Raw genomic sequence first — 18,382 nt, forward strand, 5'->3', positions numbered from 1 at the left:
ACCTGCACCATGTGACGCCTGTCGGCCTAATCTGTGTTTGTTCAGGCTAACTAGCAGTGCCTCATCTCCACCCAAGAGCAGGGATGACTAGGGCAACCTGGCGCATGAAATAACTGACTCCCCAGATGAATCGTGGTCACACAGATCTCATCCGTTTCTCTCAGTTACATTAGTCTCACGTATACAAGGACAATCAGGCAGAGTGAAGTTTAATAGGTTTTATTGAAGTAACTGCATCTTAGATAATAAGGCATGTATTGCAATAACTAGGACGATAAAGCACAATAAGATTAAAATTGTGACAAGGAGAGTAAAACACAGAAATAACGCTACCATATTGTCACTAGAGTTAATAAGGACTGTTCCTACCTAAGCTATGTTAGAGCACAGCAGGTTAAGCTCTAATACTGCCCTTCAGGTTCCCCCTTAAAAGACATCATCCCTCATACCCGAGCAAGAGAACTGTAGTCTACATAAGCAGCTGTAGCAAAGCAATCAGCATACATTCGTGGTCATCTGGCTGGAATCTCCCTCTAATGTATATGGGTCAAGTAGTGTTTTCATAATAAAACAGCTGATGTTCCAAGAAAGGATATCCATGTAAGAGTGTGTATGTTTCTGTGAACATTGGAGACAAAGCGTATCACTTTTGCCGGCAACCTATCTTACTGCAGCCTTGAGAAAAGCACAGGCAGTGTGCATGTGTTTGGTGAGCGGTCCATTAGGAGGGCATAACACATGCTGCAGCCCTTAGGGACCATCCCTGGTCACAGGGCCCTTGGTACCACTGGAACCTTTTACAAGGGACTTATCTGCGAGATAAATGGTACATTTTTAGGGTAAGAACACTGGTTCTGGGGTCTGGTTAGCAGGATTCCAGCACACTCTCTGTCAAGTCAGCATCAATATCAGGCAACAAATGTGAGGGGGGACATGTGCAACAAGTGCCAGTTTCTTATTTACAGTAATATTCATTAATTTAAGTTAATCCTACCTCAGCCGTGTACAGGGGCGGTTGGTCTCATGGTCTGGTCTTTGGCCAGGCCCTGAGGCCAACCCACTATAAGAAACCAACCGTGTGCCGTGCATGGTCTTTGCCCTACTTTTGGCGGGGGTTGGCTGCAAGGCCAGGGTTGATGCTGGACCCTGTGGCCAACCCCACCATGCGCACAGCCCTTTGGCTATGCACAGTAGGCGTTGGCTGTGGACTGTTTCTCTGGGTGTGAGAATAGGTGTGAGAGGGTGCATCTGGGATGAGAGTGGCTGTGAGAGTCTTTGTCTAGATGTGAGAGTGGGTGCATAAGTGTCTTAGCGGGTGCGCCAGTGACGGTGTGGGTCTGTAGGTGGCTGCGTGAGTGTCTGAGTGCGTCTGTGATTAGGTGCATGAGTGTCTGAGTGAGTCTGTGAGTGGGTGCACAAGGGTCTGAGTTAGTCTGAGTGGGTGCGTGAGTGTCTGAGTGGGTCTGTGAGTGGGTTCGTAATGGTCTGAGTGGGTGTGTAAGTGGGAGAAAGAGATTGAAAAAAGGAGAGAGAAAGAGAGAGAGAGAGAGAGAGAGAGAGAGAAAGAGAGTTTTTTAGGCTTTGATGAATGATATACTTAAAATTAGATGTTCCTAGACAAATTGAAAAGAAAAGTGTCAATTGTCAATTAAAAAGAGTGAGATCACCTTTCAGTTTGAACCTTTTAAACTTTGGAAGAAATCAAAGAAGGGAAATGACTGGGGATACACCTGGAGTAGAACCCTCAACATTCAATGTGAGGGTCTGTGACCTTAACCTTTAGGTCATAGGTAACTCATTTCTAAGATGCTTCCAGACATACCTATGACAGTCAACCCACAGATGTGATTGAAAAGAAAAGTGAATACTCCATTACTAGGAACCCTTAAAAGTCAAAATACTACTAAATAAATACATTGCCAAGCAACACTAGAATTTTAACCTTCAGCCTACTGAGTGACAGTACAAGACCTTGACATAAGGCTAGAAGTGACTCTGTTCTGCTCTGCATCCAAACGTAACTATAATGTTTGTCCCAAACATTTTGCTATGAGCATTGAGCTTTGAAGTCATTGCATGGAAATGCCATTGGATTGCATTGCAAGGCAATTGTAATGACAATGTCTCTCTCTCATCCATCCTACTATGGGATGGAAGAAAGAGAGTGAGAGACTGAGGGCCCCCGCAGTCCTAGCCGGCTCTCCACATCCTGAGGGAGCCGGCATTAATAGCAGCTCCCTGCTGGCAGGAGCAATGGAAGACAGATGATGACAGCTCTCACTTGCAGAAAGCGGACTTTGCTTGCTTTTGCTTGGTCGGAGCTGTCAGCTCCCACTAAGCAAAAGCAAACAGCTATGTCCCGGGGGTTGGCACCCCGAGACATAGGAGGAGCTGAGCCTGGGGTTGGTAGTCCCCAGGGCCTTTATTGGCTCTGCAATGGGGCAGCTGTGCAGCAAACCCTCCAACTGTGAATTACGCTCCAAGGAGGTTCTGGTCCCCTTGGCTGCAGGGGTCCAAAATGGCCCCTCCTTTGTTTTTTTCTTCATGTTTGCCCCGGGGAGGTGGTAGTCCATGGTTTAGGGGAGGTGCGCCAATCCCCCACCGACATTGAAATAGAAGGAAGCCAGGGTAGAGGTGGTGATCCTCAGGGCTGCGAAGGGGCCCGTGGCCTCCCCGCATTTCATGAAAAATAAGCCCTGGGGAAGTGGTGGTCCCTGGGGCTCTGAAAAGCCCAGGAGGGGGGCCCTGTTTGCATCTCTCCTTATTTTTTATTTTGCACCTGGAACATGACCCATCTGGGGGCTTTAAAAAAAGCAAGCACGGGAGCCCAGCCTCTGTGTGGCCAAGGACCTCGTCAGCGGTCTGGAAATCCATTGAGCCCCCAAACCCTCCTCCCCCCAGCAGTGGCCTCTAAACCTTCCTAGTCTCACCATCTATCACATCAGACAGATGGGTTTTGCAAGTGGTCCAAAGGGGCTACTCCCTCCTCTTCGAGACTACCCCTCCATTCACACCACCGTTTTATGATGAGATGACGGATAAATATGTGTCCCTTCTCCACAAGGAAGTTATGGCTCTCTTGGCCAAGGGAGCCATAGATAGGTTTCCAGTGGCAGAAGTAAGCTGTAGTTACCATTCCTTCTACTTTCTGGTCCCACAAAAAGAAAAAGGGTCTTCTCCCTATCCCAGACCTTCAATCCCTCAATCTCTTCCTCAAGAACGTGAAGTTGAAGATACTCACACTTGCTCAGATTCTACCTGGCCTGGACCCAGGAGACAGTATGGTAGCGTTGGACTTGCAGGATGCTTATATTCATATCCCTGTCCTACTTATCCACAGACGTTACTTGAGGTTCACAGTAGGCCACAAGCACTTTTAGGTTACTTTGCTCGCCTTTGACCTTCCCAGCATCCCTAGGGTGTTCACCAAGGTGATGGCGGTGGTTGCAGCTCATCTGTGGAGAGCAGGGGTTTAAGTCTTCCTCTATTTCTACGACCGGCTGTTAAAGGCAGGCTTGCCCCAGGCTATCGTCTCCCACTGCCAGACTACAGCAGACCTCCTGCATTTGTTGGGGTTTACTATAAATGTGCCAAAGTCACACCTGACTTTCCCCAGATGCTCCCTTTTAATGGAGCTGTTCAGGACACAGTGCAGTTTCAGACATATTTTCCCGAGCAATGAGCCCTGACTATTCAGGCTATGATACCAATGTTTTAGCATCTATCCTGAATTTTGGTGAGAATGCTGGGCCTCATTGCCTCCTGCATCCTGCTGATGACACATGACAGATGGCATATACAGGATGTGTAGTGGGATCTGAAGTTCCAGTGGGCACAGCATTAGGGGAATCTCTCCCACCAGATCTCAGAGGGAACTGCAGAAGATCTGTAGTGGTGGTTAACGAACCGCAATTGGGTCAGAGGCAGATCCCTCTCCCTTCCCCAACCAGATCTAACAGTAGTGACAAATTAGTCACTCCTGAGATAAGACTGCCATCTGGTAGATATGGAGATCAGAGGCGATCCAGCAAGCACTGAAAGTATTTCTTCCCTCTGTCAAGGGAGAAATAATACAGGTGTTCATGGATAACACCGTCGCCATGTGGTACTGCAAGAAGTAGGGCAGGCTAGGGTCATAGATCCTTTGTCAAGAGGCTCTGTGCCTCTGGATGTGGCTGGAACAGAAGGGAATATCCCTGGTGGTTCAACATCTGGCAGGCTCTCTGAACAACCAGAGGTGGCGCAAAGTCTCTTTCATTAGTGGCAATAGCCTTGGTCAGATCTGTTTGCCTCCAATGAGAACATGCAATGTCAGTAAATTTTCATTTCAGAGTGTCTAAGGCGGCAGTCGCTTTGAGACGATTTCTGTCTCAAGCGTAACTCAGGTCTCCTGTGTGCCTTTCTGCCCATACAACTTCTGCTCAAAGTTCTCAAGAAGATGAAGTACGACTGGGCTCACATAATCCTTGTGGCTCCGGACAGGGAATGGAGAGTCTGGTATCCTGAGCTGCTGAGCATGTCCATCGATCCTCCGATCAGACTGCCACTTTGGGAGGATCTTCAGTTGGAGCAGCAGGGGAGGGCTCTGTACCCAAACCTGTCCACTATCCCACTTCTTGGGTGTACATTGAGCCCTGAAAAAGTCTGTAACATAAGCAAAAGAATTTGTGGCATGATGCACGGACAAGTCTGTTGACACTCTTTCTGCTCTTCCCCAGGCCAAGCAAGCCTCTGTTATGGTGACCCTTAAATGATACTTGTCCACTATATCTGCTTTTTAAGCTTGCCAGATCGGCCTTCTTTGCTTAAGTCCCCTATTGTACAAGGGTTGCATAAAGGCCTTACGCATATTATTCATCCATCCCCATTTATTATGTCGCAATGGGATTTGAATTTAGTTTTGACCTTTCTGATGTGCGGTCCTTTCAAGCCTCTCCACAATTGCCCTCTCAGGCTTCTCAATTTGAAGACAGCCTTCCTTTTGAACATTACCTCTGCCCGCAGGGTGAGTGAGCTTCAGACATTGTCATCTAAACCACCCTACCTTTCCACCTCTCATGACAAAGTAGTGCCTTGCACTAGGGTGTCTTTTCTGTCAAAAGTGCTTGCACCCTTTCTCGTAGGCCAGTCCATCCCCTTGCCTACTTTTTATGCACTCCCACATCCTTCCACTGCCTGGACCCAAAAAGAGCATTAGGGTTCTAGCTTGATCACACAAGCGTTCCAGGTGGATGACCAACTCTTTGTAGGTTATGTGGGCGTGAAGAAAGGTCAGGCAGTGCAGAAGTGGACCATCTCCAGATGGGTCGTACGCTACATTAGAATCTGCTATGCACTGGGCAAAAAGCAACACCCTGAGGGTATGCATGCTTATTTTACTTGAGTGTAGGAAAGTACCATCTTGCCTGGCATGTTACCCCCATTTTCACTGTATGTTTGTTTGTTTTTGTATATGTGTCACTGGGAGTGTGCTAGCCAGGACCCCAGTGCTCATAAAGTATGTCCTGTATGTGTTCCCTGTGTGGTACCTAACTGTATCACTGAGGCTCTGCTAACCAGAACCTCAGTGTTTATGCTCTCTCTGCTTTTAAAATTGTCACTGCAGGCTAGTGACTAACTTTACCAATTCTTATTGGCACACTGGAACACCCTTATAATTCCCTTGTATATGGTATCTAGGTACCCAGGGTATTGGGGTTCCAGGAGATCCCTATGGGCTGCAGCATTTCTTTTGCCACCCATACGGAGCTCAGACAATTCTTACACAGGACTGCCACTGCAGCCTGAGTGAAATAACGTCCACGTTATTTCACAGCCATTTTACACTGGACATAAGTAAGTTACAAGTCACTTATATGTCTAACCCTCACTTGGTGAAGGTTAGGTGCAAAGTTACTTAGTGCGTGAACACCCTGGAACTAGCCAAGGTGCCCCCACATTGTTCAGGGCGAATTCCCCGGACTTTGTGAGTGCGGGGACACCATTACATGCGCGCATTACATATATGTCAATACCTATATGTAGCGTCACCATGGTAACTCCGAACATGGCCATGTAACATGTCTAGGATCATGGAATTGTCACCCCAATACCATTTTGGTATTCGGGGGACAATTCCGTGCATCCCCGGGTCTCCAGCACGGAGCCCGGGTACTGCCAAACTAACTTTCCGGGGTCTCCTCTGCAGCTACTGCTGCTGCCAACCCCTCAGACAGGTTTCTGCCCCCTGGGGCCTGAGCAGCCTGGTCCCAGGAAGGCAGAACAAAGAATTTCCTCTGAGAGAGGGTGTTACAGCCTCTCCCTTTGGAAATAGGTGTGAAGGGCTGGGGAGGAGTAGCCTCCCCCAGCCTCTGGAAATGCTTTGATGGGCACAGATGGTGCCCTCTCTGCATAAGCCAGTCTACACCGGTTCAGGGATCCCCCCCAGCCCTGCTCTGGCACAAAACTGGACAAAGGAAAGGGGAGTGACTACTCCCCTGACCAGCACCTCACAGGGGAGGTGCCCAGAGCTCCTCCAGTGTGTCCCAGACCTCTGCCATCTTGAATGCAGAGGTGTGAGGGCACAATGGACAGCTCTGAGTGGCCAGTGCCAGCAGGTGACGTCAGAGACCCCTCCTGATAGGTGCTTACCTTTCTCTGTAGCCAGTCCTCCTCTGAGGGCTATTTAGGGTCTCTCCTGTGGGCTATTCCTCAGATAACAAATGCAAGAGCTCACCAGAGTTCCTCTGCACTTCCCTCTTCGACTTCTGCCAAGGATCGACCTCTGACTGCTCCAGGACGCCTGCATAACCACAACAAAGTAGCAAGAAGACTACCAGCAACATTGTAGCACCTCATCCTGCCAGCTTTCTTGACTGTTTTCTGGTGGTGCATGCTCTGAGAGCTGCCTGCCTTCACCCTGCACTGGAAGCCAAGAAGAAATCTCCTGTGGGTCGACGTAATCTTCCCCCTGCTAACGCTGGCACCAAACGTCTGCATCACCGGTCCACTGGGTCCCCTCTCATCCTGACAAGCGTGGTCCCTGGAACACAGGAGCTGGGTCCAAGTGTCTTCCACAGTCCTGTGGCCCTTCTGTCCAAATTTGGTGGAGGTAAGTCCTTGCCTCCCCACGCCAGACAGTAATCCTGTGTACTGCGTGAACTGTGTGAGAAAGTAGCCTCTTTCTAGCCTTGTTACCCCCACTTTTGGTCTGTTTGTGAGTGTATGTCAGGGTGTTTTCACTGTCTCACTGGGATCCTGCTAGCCAGGGCCCAGTGCTCATAGTGAAAACCCTATGTTTTCAGTATGTTTGTTATGTGTCACTGGGACCCTGCTAGTCAGGACCCCAGTGCTCATAAGTTTTTGACCTAGATGTATGTGTTCCCTGTGTGATGCCTAACTGTCTCACTGAGGCTCTGCTAACCAGAACCTCAGTGGTTATGCTCTCTCTTTACAAATTGTCACTAACAGGCTAGTGACCATTTCACCAATTCACATTGGCATACTGGAACACCCTTATAATTCCCTAGTATATGGTACTGAGGTACCCAGGGTATTGGGGTTCCAGGAGATCCCTATGGGCTGCAGCATTTCTTTTGCCACCCATAGGGAGCTCTGACAATTCTTACACAGGCCTGCCACTGCAGCCTGAGTGAAATAATGCACACATTATTTCACAGCCATTTTCACTGCACTTAAGTAACTTATAAGTCACCTATATGTCTAACCTTTACTTAGTAAAGGGTAGGTGCAAAGTTACTTAGTGTGTGGGCACCCTGGCACTAGCCAAGGTGCTCCCACATTGTTCAGGGCAAATTCCCCAGACTTTGTGAGTGCGGGGACTCCATTACACGCGTGCACTACACATAGGTCAATACCTATGTGTAGCTTCACAATGGTAACTCCGAATATGGCCATGTAACATGTCTAAGATCATGGAATTGCCCCCTCTATGCCATCCTGGCATTGTTGGCACAATCCCATGATCCCACCGGTCTGTAGCTCAGACCCGGGTACTGCCAAACTGCCTTTTCAGGGGTTTCACTGCAGCTGCTGCTGCTGCCAACCCCTCAGACAGGTTTCTGCCCTCCTGGGGTCCAGCCAGGCTTGGCCCAGGAAGGCAGAACAAAGGACTTCCTCAGAGAGAGGGTGTTACACCCTCTCCCTTTGGAAAAAGGTGTTAAGGCAGGGGAGGAGTAGCCTCCCCCAGCCTCTGGAAATGCTTTCATGGGCACAGATGGTGCCCATTTCTGCATAAGCCAGTCTACACCGGTTCAGGGACCCCTCAGCCCTGCTCTAGCGCGAAACTGGACAAAGGAAAGGGGAGTGACCACTCCCCTGACCTGCACCTCCCCTGGGAGGTGCCCAGAGCTCCTCCAGTGTGCTCCAGACCTCTTCCATCTTGGAAACAGAGGTGCTGCTGGCACACTGGACTGCTCTAAATGGCCAGGGCCAGCAGGTGACGTCAGAGACTCCTTCTGATAGGCTCCTTCAGGTGTTGCTAGCCTATCCTCTCTCCTAGGTAGCCAAACCCTCTTTTCTGGCTATTTAGGGTCTCTGCTTTGGGGAATTCCTTAGATAACGAATGCAAGAGCTCATCAGAGTTCCTCTGCATCTCTCTCTTCACCTTCTGCCAAGGAATGGACTGCTGACTGCGCTGGAAGCCTGCAAAACTGCAACAAAGTAGCAAAGACGACTACTGCAACTCTGTAACGCTGATCCTGCCGCCTTCTCAACTGTTTTCCTGGTGGTGCATGCTGTGGGGGTAGTCTGCCTCCTCTCTGCACTAGAAGCTCTGAAGAAATCTCCCGTGGGTCGACGGAATGTTCCCCCTGCAACCGCAGGCACCAAAGAACTGCATTATCGGTACCCTGGGTCTCCTCTCAGCACGACGAGCGAGGTCCCTTGAATCCAGCAACTCTGTCCAATTGACTCCCACAGTCCAGTGACTCTTCAGTCCAAGTTTGGTGGAGGTAAGTCCTTGCCTCCCCACGCCAGACTGCATTGCTGGGAACCGCGTCTTTTGCAGCTACTCCGGCCTCTGTGCACTTCCGGCGGAAATCCTTTGTGCACAGCCAAGCCTGGGTCCACGGCACTCTAACCTGCATTGCACGACTTTCTAAGTTGTCCTCCGGCGGCGTGGGTCTCCTTTGTGCAACTTCGGGTGAGCACCATTTCACTCCTCTTCGTAGTGCCTGTTCCGGCACTTCTGTGGGTGCTGCCTGCTTCTGAGAGGGCTCCTTGTCTTGCTCGACGCCCCCTCTGTCCCCAGACGCAATTGGCGACATCCTGGTCCCTCCTGGGCCACAGCAGCATCCAAAAACCCTAACCGCACGATTTGCAGCTAGCAAGGCTTGTTGGCGGTCTTTCGGTGGGAAAACACTTCTGCACGACTCTTCACGACGTGGGACATCCATCCTCCAAAGGGGAAGTTTCTAGCCCTTGTCGTTCCTGCAGAATCCTCAGCTTCTACTGCCTAGTAGCAGCTTCTTTGCACCCACAGCTGGCATTTCCTGGGCATCTGCCCATCTCCGACTTGCTTGTGACTTTTGGACTTGGTCCCCTTGTTCCACAGGTACCCTCGACTGGAAATCCATCGTTGTTGCATTGCTGGTTTGTGTCTTTCCTGCAGAATTCCCCTATCACGACTTCTGTGCTCTTTGGCGAACTTTAGTGCACTTTGCACTCACTTTTCAGGGTCTTGGGGTGGGCTATTTTTCTAACCCTCACTGTTTTCTTACAGTCCCCGCGACCCTCTACAAGGTCACATAGGTTTGGGGTCCATTCGTGGTTCGCATTCCACTTTTGGAGTATATGGTTTGTGTTGCCCCTATCCCTATGTGTCCCCATTGCATCCTATTGTAACTATACATTGTTTGCACTGTTTTCTAAGACTATACTGCATATTTTTGGTATTGTGTACATATATCTTGTGTATATTTGCTATCCTCATACTGAGGGTACTCACTGAGATACTTTGGCATATTGTCATAAAAATAAAGTACCTTTATTTTTAGTATATCTGTGTATTGTGTTTTCTTATGATATTGTGCAAGTGACACTAGTGGTACTATAGGAGCTTCACTTGTCTCCTAGTTCAGCCTAAGCTGCTCTGCTAAGCTACCATTATCTATCAGCCTAAGCTGCTAGACACCCTATACACTAATAAGGGATACCTGGGCCTGGTGCAAGGTGTAAGTACCCCTTGGTACTCACTACAAGCCAGTCAAGCCTCCTACAAACTGCAGCTGCTTGGGCTTCTGTGCACTTTTGCAAGACTTCCTTCGTGCACAGCCTAGCCCAGGTCCCCAGCACTCTGTCCTGCATTGCCCAACTCGCTGAGTTGGACTCCGATGTCGTGGGACCCTCCTTTGCGCCTCTGAGTCGACCGCTGTCCTCAGATCTTCTAAGTGCCTGTTCAGGTACTTCTGCGGTGCTGCCTGCTTCTGCGTGGGCTCTTTGGCTTGCTGAGCAACCCCCTCTGTCTCCTCCTCCAAGGGGCGACCTCCTGGTCCTTCCTGGGCCCCAGCAGCACCCAAAATCCTCAACCGCGACTCTTGCAGTTAGCAAGGCTTGTTTGCAGTCTTTCTGCGTGGAAACAACTATGCATCCTCCAGCACGCCGTGGGACATCTTCTGACCAAAGGAGAAGTTCCTGGCACCTTCCGTTGTTGCAGAATCTTTGGCTTCTTCCACCCGTAGGCAGCCCTTTTGCACCTTTATCCGGGATTTAGTGGGCTTCTGCCCCCCTGGACACTTGCGTGACTCTTGGTCCCCTTACTTTACAGGTCCTCAGGTCCAGGAATCTGTCTTCAGTGTTTTGCAGTCAGTTGTTGTCCTTGCAGAATCCCCTATCTCGACTTTACTGTCTTTCTGGGGTAGTAGGGTACCTTTACTCCTACTTTTCAGGGTCTTGGGGTGGGGTATCTTGGACACCCTTAGTGTTTTCCTACACTCCCAGTGACCATCTACACACTACACTAGGCCTGGGGTCCATTCGTGGTTCGTATTCCACTTTTGGAGTATATGGTTTGTGTTGCCCCTAGGCCTATTTCTCCCAATTGCATTCTAATGTGATTCTACATTGTTTGCACTACTTTTCTAACTGTTACTTACCTGATTTTGGTTTGTGTGCATATCATTTGTGTATATTACTTATCTCCTAAGGGAGTGTATCCTCTGAGATACTTTTGGCATATTGTCACTAAAATAAAGTACCTTTATGTTTAGTAACTCTGAGTATTGTGTTTTCTTATGACATAGTGCTATATGTTATAAGTGGTATAGTAGGAGCTTTGCATGTCTCCTAGTTCAGCCTAAGCTGCTCTGCTATAGCCACCTCTATCAGCGTAAGCTGCTAGAACACCTCTATTCTACTAATAAGGGATAACTGGACCTGGCACAAGGTGTAAGTACCACAAGGTACCCACTATAAGCCAGGCTAGCCTCCTACACTGAGCCAAAGCTGCAACAACTGCGTTAGCATGCAGAGTGCCAGTCCTTGGCATCTGTGAGGCGGCAACTGCACCATTACCAAACACTACTGCTTGGACAGGGATGTAGTGATGGGTACCTGGATGGGTGCTTTGCCCGTTCAGTCCTGCAGGACTTTCTATTATTAACTTGGTTCTCGGACCCACCTCCGGGGAGGTTGCTTGAGTATCTATTCAAAGGTAAGGAATATGCAGCTAGAAGCCTCTGTCAGATGAAGAAGTTACTTACCTTTTTTAGGAAACGGGTACTTGTTACATTTACCCCCCCCCCCCCCATCCACTTTTTGCCTGATATTGATGCTGACTTGACAGAGAGTGTGCTGGGATCCTGCTAACCAGGCCCCAGCACGTGTTCTTTCCCTAAAAATGTACCATTGTTTCCACGATTGGCCCACCTCTGGTACACAGATAAGTCCCTTGCAAAAGATAACAGTGGTGCCAAGGGCCCTGGGACCAGGGAGGGTCCCTAGGGGCTGCAGCATGTATTGTGCCACCCTAAGGGAACCCTCACCAAACACATGCACACTGTCATTGCAGATTGTGTGTGTTGGTGGGGAGAAAAAGGCAAAGTCGACATGGCATCTCCCTCAGGGTTCCATGCCCACAAAACACTGCCTGTGGCATAGGCAAGTCACCCCTCAAGCAGGCCTTCCAGCCCTAAGGCAGCATACACTGTACAAAGGTGAGGGCATAGCTGCTGGAGCAATATGCCCCAACAGTGTCTAAGTCTGTTCTTGGACATTGCAAGTGCAGTGTGGCCATATTAAGTATATGGTCTGGAAGTTTGTCATTACGGACTCCACAGTTCCTTAATGGCTTCACTGAATACTGGGACGTTTTGGTATCAAACATCTCAGCACAATAAACCCCCAATAATGGCAGAGTTGGATTTACACTAAAAAGCACCCAGAGGGCATCTTAGAGATGCCCCTTCTGTTTTACCCAATCCTCTAGTGTAGGACTGATTGGTCTGTGCCAGCCTGCCACTAACAGACAAGTTTCTGACCCCATGGGGTGAGGGCCTTTAGGCTCTCTGAGGCCAGGAACAAAGCCTGCTCTAGGTGGAGGTGATTCACACCTCCCCCTGCAGGAACTGTAACACCTGGTAGTGAGCCTCAAAGGCTCAGGCCTTGTGTTACATTGACCCAGGGCACTCCAGCTAGTGGAGATGCCCGCCCTTGGACAAAGCCCCACTTTTGGTGGCAAGTTCTGTGTGAAACTTATGAAAAACAAGGAGGACTGACCACTTCAACTGGATCCACCCCTAAGGTGTCTAGAGCTGAAGTTACCCCCTCCCTGCAGAATCTCCATCTTGGTTTGGGGGAGAGGGACCAATAGGGATAGGGATAGGGATATGCCCCCCTCCCTAAAAGGAGTGGACACAAGGAGGGTGTGGCCACCCTCCGGGACAGTAGCCATTAGCTACTGCCCTCTGACCCCTGTAACGCCCCTAAATCTTGTATGTAAGGGCTTCCCAGAACCCAACTCCTCAGATTACTGGTGACCTCACAAGAAGAAGAAGGACTGCTTAGCTGAAGCCCCCAGCAGAGAAGAAGGAAGATGACAACTAATTTGGCCTCCATCTTCAAAGAACCTGCAAAAGAATAGCGAAGCATCCAGCGGGACCAGCGACTTCTGACAAGCTCCAGAGGACTGCCCTGCAACCAAAAGGACCAAGAACTCCTATGGACAGCGGCCCTGTCCAAGAAAAATCCAGCGGCCAAAGACACCCACCTCACTCCGGATGCGTGAGTCCTAACCGCTCTGCCCCTGACGCCCACGACCCTTGTCCAGGTGGCCCAACCAGCTAGAGAGGATCAGTTCTGAGCAAGTGCCCACCCTGGGTTGACCTCTCTGCAATGACGCCTGCAGAGGGAATTCCGAGGACCCCTCCCCCCGACTACAAAGCTCTGGGCGAAGATTTCCGACGCCTAAAGACACTCTGCACCCGCAGCCCCCAGGCCTTAGAGAACCTGATCTCTGGTGCAGCAACGTTCAGGAGGCGGCCCTCTTGCATGTCCAGCCTGTGGTCTGCCCAAGACGAACCCCTGGACCTCACCTGCAGCCTGAGGTCCCCTCATAGACCAGCATTGGGAGCCCAACATCCTGTTTGCACCCTGCACCCGGCTGCCACTGTGCCGCAGAGAGTATGTGTTTGGTGCCTACTTGTGCCCCTCCAGTGCTCTCCTAACCTCCCCTGGACTGCCGTATGAGCTTCCGGTACTTACCTGCAGGCAGGCCTGATTCGGAGTACCCCCTGTCTACATAGGAGCCCACTTAGTTAGCTCATCTTTGACTTCTGCACCCGGCCGGCCCCAAGTTGCTGGTGGTACGTGTTTGGGGTTAACTTGAACCCCGACCTGTGGATTTCCTAAAACCCAGAGACTGAAACTGTAAGTTGAATACTTACCTGCAAATCGAACTAACTTTTCTTCCCCCGAGGAACTGTTTCTGAAAATTGCAGTGTTAATTTTTAAAACAGATTATTGCAAATATTTAAAAAACTGTATGACTTTCAATTTCAAAGTACTATTGATACATGTGAGAAATATGAATCTTTTAAAGTCCTTATCTGCAACTTGAATCTTGTGATTCTAAAAATAAATTAAGAAAATATATTTTTGCTATATAAAATCCATTGGTCTGTAGTTAAGTCATTGCATGTGTGTTTCTAGTTTCTCTGTGTGTACAACAAATGCTTTGCACTACCCTCTGATAAGCGTAACTGCTCAACCACACTACGGCAAAAAAGAGCAATATTATTATCTACTTTAGCCTCTGTTAAGCCTCTGGGGAACCCCTGGACTCTGCACACTATAGCTCATTTTGAGATAGAATATACAAAGCCAGCTTCCTACACCTTTGGTAAAGTCTTATCTGGTAGAGACATTATCTAGCTGCAGAACTGACCCACCCATCCTCCCTGCTCTGCAAACTGATTATTAGAGGCAGGGACTCCCAGTAGGAGGCAGGCCTGGTGTGTGGTAAATACCTCTGGTATTATCACCTTATACCAGGTCCAGGTATCCCCTTATTAGTGAAGTGTAGGTAGTGTCTAGAAGCCAGGCTCTCTAGAGGTAGCTGTGGATGAGCAGCCAAGGCTTATCTAGGAGACATGCAAAGCTCATGCAATACAACTTTAGTCACACAGCACTTATACACATGAAAGAACCATACAGTGTTACAAAAATAAAGGTACCTTATTTTAGTGACACAAGTACTAGAACACGTGATAGGCAATACTCCAATAGGAGGTAGGTAAGCATACTTTATACGTACAATAAAAATAGGAATAGTCATAAAAATCAATAGAAAACAGTGAAAAGCAATAGGCAATACTTAAGGAGTAGGGGGAGACCAACCCATACACTGAGAAAGTGGAATACAAAGGTCGGGCCCCCAAGGAGTGGAATCGGTAGAGGGAAACTGGAGGTACTAGGAAACCCTAAAGGTAAGTACTAGAGTGTCCCTCAGCAACCAGGAGGAAAGAGGTACGTTACTGGTTCTACACAAACCAACCCACAGGACTTCAGAGAAGGATATTGGAAGTCCCAGACAAGACTGCATGAAACCAAAGTTGGATACTGGCAGAGGAAGACCTGAAAAAGAAGGGGACCAGGTCCAGTTCCAGTTGGAGTGTCCGGTGGTGGCAGAAGCCACTACCCACCCACCTGTGGATGCAGGAGTTCATTGACGGGGAAACAAAGGTGGTCAGCAATGCAGCAGTGGAGCACATGAAGAGTTCCTAGGTGATTTTGATGCAACTTTAGTCCATATTTTATGGTTCTGTGCTTTTTGTGTGGAAAGTTGTGAATAGAAACTGAGATCAGTGGAGTGGAGTGGCTGAAGACAGACACAGAGTTGATTGACACCATTTAAGGACAAACAGGGGTACTGCTCATGGAAATCTTCAGGATCCAGTCTGATGCCTGGGGTGAATTCAAGGGTAAGGAATCTGCAGCTAAATATTGTCTCTATCAGATAAGGTTTTACCAAAGCAAATAATTTGTTCAACACTAGCTCGTCAAATGGATGTGAACCATTTGCTCACAGAGTTCTAAATATCTGAATAAGGAATTGTAAAAAATGTAGTTCCTAAAGCTGTAAAAAGAAAATTAAACAGTAAAAGATGGAAAAGCATAGAATGATGCATAGCAATGAAATTGTTAAAGGCTCTGCATTATGTTGTGTGTGTGAGTGAACGTCGATGAAAAGATGTTGAAATGGAAGAAGCAGATAAATAAATTCAGGATAGGCAGAGCATTAGGCCTACATTTATTTAAGCATGATGAAGGATCTCAAGCGGCGCTGCACCTGTTGACCACTTTAACTGTAAACATATTCTAGATGATTGATAGAAAAAAAGTGATGTGGATTATGAAATTAAATAAGAAGAGTGGTAACCCAGATGCTTCTGGCATTACTGGGACTCTGGGCTGGGAAATTGGGTGTTCCTATGCGAATGGTGGCTACCTTCCTAACAACATACCCTTCTCTTCTTCAAAGTACCTGCATGCTGTGCTTAATAAATGACCAGTAAATACATACAGGCATTCATTTATTGTGCATGCACTTGAATTTTGTTGTGATACTAGAATGGAACACAGACCTGAGGCAGAAAAAAACTTCCTATGTGTTCTGGGGTTCTCCATGCTGTGATACTGTATACTTTAATGATATTGTGATATATAGTTTACCTAGTCTGTGTTTCTAGAAAATTTAACATACTAGTGTAGGTATAGTTGCCAATTTGTAATGCTCCATTTCATGTTTTTGTCTAGGTGTACCCAGGGTTTCAGACATCATTTTTGAGCCTCCGTTTTTTGGGTATGGCCAACTCATATCCCTGATTTGTGATGTTACTGGCTTCTACCCTAATGATATTACTGCGGAGTGGTATACCAATGGGATGAAATTGGACAACATTACTAATATAGGAAGCGGTGAGGACGAAAATGGCTTGTTCCATCTAAAATCAAGCTTGCACATCAGGCCTACAGCTTTGTACTACAATAAGGATATTTCATTTCTTGTCAGCCATCCTAGTTTGCGGGAGCCTATCAAGAAACAAGTAGCGATATTGCTTCCAGGTAAGCTCCCAGTGCAAAAATGACAAAAATATCTTGGTTATATTTATTTTCAGTGTATTGTAACACACCAGTGTGTGACTGTTGGGTAACTTTGGGGTACAGCTGTTGTGAGCTATATATATATATGTAGAAACATATGAACACAATCTAATACATGCCCGCAGAAACATTTATCAAGTATAACATAGATAAAATACTCTTTTCATCTCAGAATGTTGGCAAGTTTGAAACAGAAGAAATATATATACATATATGCACATAAAGAGTTCAACATCTCAAGCTGGCTACAACAGCCTAGGATGATTTACAAGGGTGGAGCAGGGAGCATATCAGTTATTGAGTGGATGATGAGTGTTTGGCGCTCCTTCCTAAACTGTTGGTGAGGACCTTCTGGATGTATCTTATAAACAACTCTTGAGTGCGTACTGAAAGTATTGTTATACAACTGCCCTAAAATGTATGATTTCACAATGGAGTGATCAGTTATGATCGATGTTGGAAATGGCCCTTTCTGCATGGTCATCCCCAAACCTTTTGCTTTTTTCTTCTATTTTTCGGACCTTCTTTTTTTTGGCTTTAGGACTCTGGGCACCTTACTACTGCTAAACAGTGCTAAAGTGCATGTGCTCTCTCCCCGAAAACTTGGTATAATTGGCTTACTTGTTTGGCATATTTAATTTACCTGTGCGTACCTTGTAAAGTGGTATACCATATACCCGGTGCCTGTAAATTAAATGCTACTAGTGGGCCTGCAGCACTGAATTTGCCACCCACAGAAGTAGCCTTTCAAACATGTCTCAGCCTGTCACTGCAGGGCCTGCATGTGCAGTTTACTTGGCAAGTCAAATTAATTACAAAACCAAAATAAAATGAGGGACGAAGTGTTGAAACTTTTCAAACACTCACGCCCAGTCACAGATCTGGGTTTAATCCATAGTTAATTTGCTTACTACATCACACCAGTTTGAACCCAGTCATATGCAAACAAGTCTTGACTTTGCTCCCCGTGCGAACAGTCAAGCCCGAACTGCCAAGCCAGGTCCTCCCTGGACCTGAAACAAGCATCCCAGGACCGGTTTTGGAGTATCACCCCTCACCATCCAGGCTAGCTTGAATCCAGTGGTGCAACGAGCAGGGGACCTACATCTGGGCATACCCTTGCCACTTAGGGCGCACATTGCAAAACCAAAATAAAATGATGAACGGCGTGTTGAAACTTTTCAAATACTCACCCCCAGTCAGAGATATGGGTTTAATCCATTGTTATTTTGCTCACCACGTCACCCCAGTTTGGGCCCCGCCATATGCAAATCAGTCTTGACCCTGCTCCCTATGGCAGCAGTCCAGGCCAAACTGCCAAGCCAGGCCCTCCCTGGACTAGAAAAAAGCATCCTGGGACCGGTTTCAGGGTATCACCCCTCATCAGCCAGGCTAGCTTGAATCCAGTGGCGCAGCTGTAGGATGCTGGCCTGGCTTGTAGTGGGTACCAGAGGTACTTACACCTTGTGCCAGGTCCAGTTATCCCTTATTAGTGTAGAAGAGGTATTTCTAGCAGCTTAGACTGATAGAAGGTAGCTATGGCAAAGCAGCTTAGGCTGAACTAGGAGACATGTAAAGCTCCTACTATACCACTGGTGTCATACGCACAATATCATAAGAAAACACAATACACAGAGTTACTAAAAATAAAGGGACTTTATTTTTATGACAATATGCCAAAAGTATATCAGTGAGTACCCTCAGTATGATGATAAGTTATATACACAAGATATATGTACACAAACCAAAATTAGGTAAGTAATAGCAAGAAAAGTAATGCAAA

General features: G+C 47.8%; 1 protein-coding gene across 3 annotated transcripts in view; it reads left to right on the forward strand.

The window, feature by feature from the left end:
- LOC138284668 (uncharacterized) overlaps positions 1–18,382 on the forward strand; it is a 353,800-nt gene that overhangs the window by 211,359 nt on the left and 124,059 nt on the right. For all 3 annotated transcript variants that reach the window (XM_069223733.1, XM_069223735.1, XM_069223736.1), the window contains one exon: positions 16,252–16,560. In XM_069223733.1, the coding sequence (XP_069079834.1) occupies positions 16,252–16,560 (309 nt within the window). The remainder of the gene's footprint in view (positions 1–16,251; positions 16,561–18,382) is intronic.

This window comes from Pleurodeles waltl, chromosome 3_1, assembly GCF_031143425.1.
Source record: "Pleurodeles waltl isolate 20211129_DDA chromosome 3_1, aPleWal1.hap1.20221129, whole genome shotgun sequence".
NCBI lineage: Eukaryota > Metazoa > Chordata > Amphibia > Caudata > Salamandridae > Pleurodeles > Pleurodeles waltl.